The sequence below is a fragment of the Corvus brachyrhynchos genome, unplaced genomic scaffold, assembly GCF_000691975.1.
Source record: "Corvus brachyrhynchos isolate BGI_N302 unplaced genomic scaffold, ASM69197v1 scaffold148, whole genome shotgun sequence".
Lineage (NCBI taxonomy): Eukaryota > Metazoa > Chordata > Aves > Passeriformes > Corvidae > Corvus > Corvus brachyrhynchos.
The window spans coordinates 2,087,137-2,095,577 of NW_008239785.1; the positions used below are offsets into that span (position 1 = coordinate 2,087,137).

The window sequence follows — 8,441 nt, forward strand, 5'->3', positions numbered from 1 at the left end:
GGAAGTGGTCACAGCCCCAAAGCTGACAGAGCTCAAGCGGTGTTTGGACAACGATTTCAGGCACAGGGTGGGATTTCTGGAGCTGTCCTGTGCAGGGCCAGGAGTTGCACTTGGTGATCCTTGTGGGTTGTGTTGGGTTTGCGTGGCCAGGTTTTGGTGGCAGGGGTGGCTTCTGTGAGAAGCTGCCAGAAGTTTCTTCCATGTCCAGCAGAGCCAATGCCAGCTGGTTCCAGAATGGACCTGCCACTGTCCAGTGCCAACCAATCAGTGATGGCAGGAGCACCTCTGTGGTAACATAGTTAAAAAGGAATAAAAATTACTGCACAGAGGTAATTGCACTCAGAGAAGAGAGGGATCAGAGTATGTGAGAGAAACAACTCTGCAGATGCCAAGGTCAGTGGAGAAGGAGGGGGAGGAGGTGCTGCAGGCACCAGAGTGAGGTCCCTCTGCAGCCCATGGTGCAGAGCATGGTGAAGCAGCTGTGCCCCTGCAGCCCATGGAGGTTCATGTGGGTGCAGAGATCCACCTGCAGCCCCTGCAGGAGCCCACACTGGAGCAGGGGGATGTCTGAAAGAAGGCTGTGGGAAGCCTGAGCTGGAGCAGGATCCTGGCAGGGACATGCGGATCTGTGGAGAGAGGAGCCCGTGCTCATGGAGCACGTGAGAGAGGAGCACATGACCTTGTGGGGGATCCACACTAGAGCAGCCTGTTCTTAAAATGTTTGAGTGCTCAGGCAGAGAAGATGTTGGACCTGCATCCAGAACGTTTATTCTTTGCATAGGTGTCCACTCCCAGGCTGCTTTATGACAAAAGTCTGTCTTTGCCAGCCAGCTCTTCCTATGGCCTTTTGTGGCAAATGTTTTCTTCCTAAAGGGTAGATTATCCTTGTTTGTACATGGATATACTGCACCCAGGAGTGATCTCCATTGTGCATGACAGTTTGGTGATATTTGTACTGACAAGCCCGTGATGATGGGGCTGATGTCCCCGCTCACCTTTCTGCAACAAGAAATGAGGCAGAGAGCCTCAAAATGTTGTGGGCTTTATCCTGCTCTCTGCACAGAGAGTGGCTGACTCAGCTGAGGAGAAGTGACTGTGTCAATGTTCGTGGGGGCACAGACATGCACATCCTTGGGGTTGGGATCTGGGAGCCCAGGACTGATCCACCACGTTGTTGTGAGGTAGGAGAGCATGTGGTGATGGTAATGGCAGGGTTCTGTCCCAGCAACTTTGGGGTCGTCAGCATGTGGTGTTATCCAAGACCCCCTTGTACAAACCTTCTTTCTCTAAACAAACCAACCAGAGGACAGGAGATCTTTGTCCTTGTGAGCACAAAACAGGACAAAAATAGCCCTGTTTACCTGCTTTTGGAGAAAAAGCTGGCTGGGGTTCTGAGAGTCAACAGTCACTTAGCATGGTTATTAACAATCAAGTTTAGGTGCATGTAGGAAGGGATGGTGTAAGGGTGATGTGTTTGCCAGTTCTGCTTATCTCTTCTCTAGGTATCAATTCCACTTGCCAGTTGCAGTGTTGAAACAAAATTTGATCACCTGTGCTTTGCTCTGAGTCAAACCAGGTTAATAAAACTGGTGACCAAGTGTCTGCAGGCATGAATGTGTCTCAGTTTGGCCTGCAGGAAGCCCTGGTAGTCTTGGTGACCACCAAGTCCTTTTTGATGAAGCATGCACTGATAAATGGAACTGCAGGCTTCTTGTTTACTTGAAGTTGTAAGGCCAGACCTTGTCAAATTCTGGTATTAAGAGAAGCACAAGGCTGGCTGAATACAGTATTCTACAGGGAACAGTAAACAATTCAAGGAAGTGGCCTTCTAGGGAAACTGACTTTCAATTCAGCTGCAAGCCCTAGAGAATAAATTGTTTCACAGGTATCTTGGGGTGACTTTATGATGTGTATCCCCTATCTCTGCTCTATGCCCAGAGATTAATTTTGTGCCTTTCTGTGCCTTTAAACTGAGCCTGAGAGGGGGGAGAGGAAAAAAAACAACGAACTTTTCAAAACAGTTGTTCAAGACACACACTCCTCTGTGTTGTCCTGCTGCAGTAGCAAGAGCAGAGGAAGCACCCTGCTTGCTTTTCAGCCAGCTTTCGGCTCCTTTTCTCCTCAGGGAGATGGAGAGTTGAACTATGTTTTCCTGGAACTTCGGTTTTTCCCTTCTTCTCTTCTGGACTGTTTCAACATCAGAACACATCAGGGGAATTTCCCACCAAGGTCCTGGAGGTGGGCCCATGACCCAGCTCCGAGGAGGAGGAGAGAGATTACATCTACAGAAGGACTGAAATTTCCCCAGGTCTCTCTCCACGGTGAGAGGTTTTATTATTTAGCATCATTATCCTTTTCCCATGTGTTTGTTAAATAAATAGTTTTATCTCTTTCACTTTCCTCCAAGGAAAATGTCTTTTTCCCCAAACCTGGTAGGGAAGGGGTGGTTGTAACCTGCCTTCTATCAGAGGATATTTTTCCTCCAAATTTGTCCAAACCAGCACAACAGGATAACACAAAACCCAAAGACTAACCACATGACAGGAAGTTCTTTTTCCTGGTTACATTAGGTAGCAAACCATGGGAAATTCCACAATTAAGGTGCCACCCATTTATCTTGGAAGAGGAACAGACGATCTGCATTCTGTAGATGTGAGATAAAGCTAATTCTCAAATCAAATTGTATATGAACTTCCATCCATTAAACAGTGCAGTTATTTTAATGCGTTTGTAGGGTACTTGACGTATCAACATGTTTTTAATAGACTGGTCTCCTGAACAATGGTGAAATATTTTGACAGTGGCCAAATAAATCCTTCACCTTTGACTTGTGGGCTGTTGGAGCCTGGTGGCTTCAGCCATCACGGCTCTGAGGATGTTGTGGTGGAGTCACAAAAGATAAAAGCTGACAGATAAAGCTGAAAGCAAAAAGTTACCCGTGCAGTCTTGGGCAAAAGCAGAACTGTTGGCACCATCCTGGTTAAATTTTGATGTGATTAACTGCCTTTACTGCTCTGTCTCCTTTCTGTTCATTTCAGAGGTCTTCTGTCTGGAAAAGGGTTTGATGCAGTAGGATGGCTCCTCATCCTCCTCGCAGCCAGGACTGCCTTTCCACATCAACTGAAGGACCCACAGTAAGATAATTTGCAAGTGGTTTAGGGTAAATTACACAAAGTTTATAAGCCCAAGGGCTTGTTATTTCTCAGTGATTCTCAGAGCACTTTACCATATGGTTTCACAGATAGCACACGCAGTTAAACAACCAGCAGAATAACTTTTCTTAGTTCTCATTTTAATACAGAGCAATGTGTCTTCTTGCTCTTGATTGTTTTATGCATTTAAGATGTTACTTTAGTTAACTGAGTTTGTGTTTACTTATGGTTACAATATCAGGGAGTAAATACGAACTTAGATACTGAGCAAGCTGCCAGGTGGTGTGGAGCAAAGGGTATCAGCAGAGTGTGATGCAGTGGTGGAGATTGCTTAGGGAGAAGGAGGGAAAGCTCAAGCACTGAAAGATAGACAGGATCCAGCTGATATCTGCTTGGAAGCATGGCGTGGTAATGGCAGGTTAACAGAGATTAACACAAGGGCACCCAAATTTGACATCGTGTGTAAGCAACGCAGCTTAGACTCTTTCTGTTGTAGGCCTGATCATTCTCCTTTGGTAACTGCAAGTGGGGACCCAAGGTTTGAGGTGCAAGCTGCAGAGCTGGGAACATACACACTCAGTGTATTTCCTGCCAGACTTCTCCGTGGAAGTCCATGTCCTGCCTTCTCCATCCTTTGCAAGTTCAGCTCACAGAGGGAATGAGGAATTTCATTGCACATCATTAGTAGAAACAGGCTGGCTCATCCTCTTGGCTCTGGCTGAGACTGCAACAGAGGTGTCCTTCCTGGAATCTTTGAGACAAACCCGGATTGAACAGATGCTAAGCAGCTCCTAGGGAATCAGGAGAGAATGTGTGGCCCATCCTGAGCACCAGGATCTCACATTTCCACTCCAATAGCACAGTTCTGCTCACCTTCCCAGCAATTACTTTGCCTGGGGATTTCCAAGTATGAGGTTGATAGGTGGTGTGCATCTGCTGTGGCAAAGAATTCCCTCTTCTCCATGGCTGACAAAAGCCTCTGTCAAGTTAACAGGAGAAGGATGGAGATCAGTTGCCCCAGGTATGTATCTAAATAAAGCAGGAGAAGAACTGTTACAGAGAAGACAATACACAAAAGGGAGAGAAGGGAAAAGAAGCATCTGATTTCCAGCAGGTCCTCGCAGGATCCTGTGGCTGTTCTACTCTTGCAGCTAAAAATGTGACTGCACTTCTCTGATGCTCCTGTCAGTCAGGAACAGAGAGGAAAGCACTGTGAGGCCACATTTTCCCAAGTGTAAGACAGGAACAGGATGATTTATACCACTCAAGAAGCAGGCTTACATCTTGCATTCCCTGCAGCACTTTTCACCCCAAAGGATGCCAAATGGCACATTTGTCCTGCCAGAGATGTCAAGAGGGATAGTTTCTGATGTTAAGTCAATGGGAAGAGCATGGGGAAGACCTTTACCAAGACATATTTCACTTCTGGCTCTAAAATTAGTAGATCCACACAGAGATGTGGTTCTGTAATTCGTATCTGTGCAGGGCCTGGATTTTGCTGCCAGATGTGACATGCTGAGATAATATGCCTGCATTTTTTTTTTTTTTTTTTGCCAGGGGTACAGAGAGGAATTTGGGCTTTGTGATTCTTGTGTTTCTTTCTCTGGAGCAGTGGAGAGTCCTTGAATGTTCCTATTCCTGGCAGCTGTCAGAGACAGGACGTGGAGAGGCTGGTTTTCTGATGGGAGGCCAACTAGCCATGAGCTTAATAAAGTACCTCTTCACCTGTCTGCAGTGCTGCCCTGCTCCTGGGGGGACCAGCTCTCTGAAAGATTCCCAGTCAAGGAGCATAATTTTTTCTTCCTTTCCATCAAACAGATTTTTAAAGGGGAGAAAAAACTCCACAATCCATCTTAGCCCTGAAGTGGTGTCTGTTTGTCTCTCTGTCTGTCAGCTCTGGGGTGATGTGCTAGGCTTCCTGCTTAGATGGCACAGACAAAAGGCTGCTGAGGGAGGCATTTGGATAAAGGATCCCTGGTTCTTTCCAGCCTGTGTAACTCCAGCTGACGCTTCCAGCCATTGTTGCTGGGAGTGTATTTTTTTGTGGTTTTTAAAAATTCTCTCAAATGAAGAGGCTCATCAGTCTTCTCAGCATTGTGTGTCTGAGGAAGGAATGCTGGGAGCAGAGCATTTCAGTGGGATGGGGTGAATGTGAAGAGCTTGAGGAGCAGAAAGGCTATGTGATGGCAGATTTGCTGTGCTCCTCTCTGTTCAGGGAGGTTAATTATCATCCAGAGCTGTGGCCATAGGGAACTGTGCTTACAGAAAGATCTAAAACAAGTTCCAGTGACCAGAGCCTGTAATTGGGCCAGATTCAGAGCGCTTACACCCCATCTCCCAGTGATTGCTCCAGGCAAGGACATTCCATGGTGTGTGGGCACTGGCTGGAGGAACCTGCCCATGGTCCCATTACCAAGTGGGAGAGGGGGAAATATTCTAGGTTGGACCCATGTCATCTGCTGTTCCTACACAGATCCAAGGCAGTTTCTTTATGGGGGCATAAGCTGGGTGGGGCTGGACACCGAGCACACAAATGAGCACTGAGGAAAACCTGACAGGGTTTGCACTCTCTGCAGCTCTGCTGTGTGGACACTGAGCAGCCACTTGCTCATTCCACCATCAAAACCATTGTGTCTTTCCCTCCTGGGGCATTTCAGCCCATGGAGAACACAGAACAGTTGGCTCACTAAGCTGTTCCCTCACTCCTGGCACAGTTTTCTGGGGCCTTTGCTCTGTGACAGAACTCTGGGTATTCTTGCAAGTCGAAAATGTGGGAGCTTTGCTTCAACAAATGCTGTTGTCTCTGGTGCTTGGTTAGTTTTTGAGAGAAGATTTGGTGCAGAAGGGAAGGAACTAGCTGAAAAATGGCCAAAGAGTGTGGAATTATGGCAAGCTTGGGAGTTTCTGGGCTATCAGTGTTATTTGTGAAAGCAAGACAAACAGCTGTGCAGAGTTTGCTCTTGTAATTTCTTCCCCTCCAGATCCCAGCCTGAAAGCATCTGCTTCTGAAGATGACTGCTGAACAGGGAGGGGAAAACAAGAACCTAAGGTTGCCAAGCCAAGAGTTTGCTGGCCCCCAGGCATGACCACTGAGCAGCTGCATGCTGCAGACAATGTCATTCTTTTTCTCCCCCACTTATAACTCAGTTCTTATATCATCAAATAATACTGTGAACATGTCCAAACATCTCCAGCTTCTTTAGCAGCTTTATTCCACTGGCTTCCAGTCAAATACTGGTTTTGGTAGATTGTAGACATCACTGAAAGACAAGTTTATCCTGCAGCAAAGACAGATCAATTTGTAAAACAGTTCTGTTCTTAGAGCACATCTTGTGATGTCCTGTTCTGTAGACCAGAGACACGGGAGAGTGGAAAGCACAAAGGGCACAGGCAAGTAAACAAGATTTCATACACGGCCTTGTGAAGAATATGCACACAGATAAATTTATGGTATAGTTCTAACTCCAGCTGACACCCTCAACACACACAGTGTAATATCTATTGGCAGTCAAGTTTGTTTATGAATTAAACAGAAAAAAAACCAAAACCAGGCAAATCTGCCTTTTATGTGTCCAGGATGTAATTAAGGATGTAGTGAAGTGGATGTGGAATTAAATGGCCTATTTGAGATCAAAAAGTGCTGACAGATAACCATCTTCACTTGATGATCCCAGGTGCAGTTTGCTTAAACAAAAAAGTCATCTTGTTTTTACAGTACTGAAGAATAGAAGAATTTCTGCTGTAGGCATTGATGCTGAGAACTGGACACCCCAGCAGTGCTGGGCTCAGAGTCTCTATACCGTAAGAGAAGCAGCATCTCCTGGGATTGCAGGTGCGATTGCAGGTAGGACTCCAGAGGAACATGCATTTGGAAAAGGATGCTGTGGCCCTTGAGAGGCCAGGCCCTGTGCATTGTGCAGTCTTTGCTTTGTATTTTCCTGCCTGCGGGCTGGGAGCCCTGTGCATCCCAAGAATCTTACTTCTTATAGAGCTGTTTAAGAGACCACCTCTGCTCTTGGCCTCAGTTTTCACCAGGTCATCCCTGGAGAGTTCCAATACATCCCCCTTTCCCAATCTGACCTCATGTTTGAGCAAACCAGCCTTGCTGCCTCAGTTCTGACAGACTGATCTCAGCAGTGGGGGTGGATGATGAAGAAACGATGCTCTGAGGAAGTGAAAGTCAGTATTCTGACAGGGGGGGTGAGGTTTTCTTTTCTTACACCAAGAAGGTGAAAAGCTGTGTTTTGCATAGCAAGCCTGCTTTTGGCTAATGTGCTTGCCAGAAATTTGGATATTCCCCCAAGCACAATCCTTCCTGAACAGAGAGTGCTACAGACGAGTTCTCCACAAGCATCAGCGCAGTTCTTAAAAGCAAGGAAATCCGTATTTTCTGCTGGTAGGAATTTTTCTATCCCTTGTGACTCTTGGTTTCACAGCAATGTTACATGGAGTAGATTGAAGGAAAATGCTTCCTGCCTCCAGAATCACCCTTTGGGACCCTATTAACAAAAAAAGTCTTGTGGCTATGAAATCTGTTGACTGGCTTTCCTGTGACATAAAACAGGCACCTTCAGTTCTCTGGGTATTCAGTAACAGTGTGAGTGCTTCTGAGATTTGAGATACTGTCAGCAAAAGCTTTTTTTATATCTGAGCTTCATTTTTTTATAAGAGCTGTACAAAAGCAGCCTATGCATAAGGAACAATATGGCCATCTCCCCTTGAACTTTCTCCCTTTGAACAATTAAGTTGTTAATATTTAACAACTTAAAAAGTTAAAATAGCCCTTTGCTGTAAAACTACATCTCTGGTAGAGATAAACTTTTCTCTGGCTGTGGTGTCCATCTCTGCAAATCTTTCCCTCTGCTGCTGGAGTGATGTACTCTGGATTGCCAGAGATTGATTTCACACTGACTGGAAATTATCATAACACAAACTCCTCTTTTCTGTGGTAGATTTGCACCAAGTCTTACTTTGATTTGTTTCAAACCAACCACAAGGTATAATGGATGTGTATCTAGCCATCAGCTTTTGGGGGGCAGCAATTGCTTCTGGATTGGAGCTGCAAGCAATTACTGCATGAAGAATACATGTTTATGGTTATGTCTAAAATTTTGGGCAGGTGGTGGTTTGAAAGCTTCTTGGATTGTAACTATGGCCACTTCTGTAGTTCACATGTGTTCCCAGTGATACGTGTACCGGGTTAGAGATTAAGCGTTTCCTTTTTTAGGGCAGATTTACATCATTCAGGAAAATGCAAGTAACTTCCATTGTTTGCAGTAAAATACATTC

At 45.7% G+C, this 8,441-nt stretch overlaps 1 protein-coding gene across 1 annotated transcript in view; it reads left to right on the forward strand.

The window, feature by feature from the left end:
• Positions 1-358: 358 nt before the first annotated feature.
• The window catches only part of ST6GALNAC1 (ST6 N-acetylgalactosaminide alpha-2,6-sialyltransferase 1), a 19,417-nt gene continuing 11,334 nt past the window's right edge, over positions 359-8,441 (forward strand). Inside the window, exons 1-2 of the mRNA XM_017743269.1 lie at positions 359-393; positions 3,039-3,134. Coding sequence (XP_017598758.1) covers positions 386-393; positions 3,039-3,134 — 104 coding nt within the window. The 5' untranslated portion in view covers positions 359-385. The remainder of the gene's footprint in view (positions 394-3,038; positions 3,135-8,441) is intronic.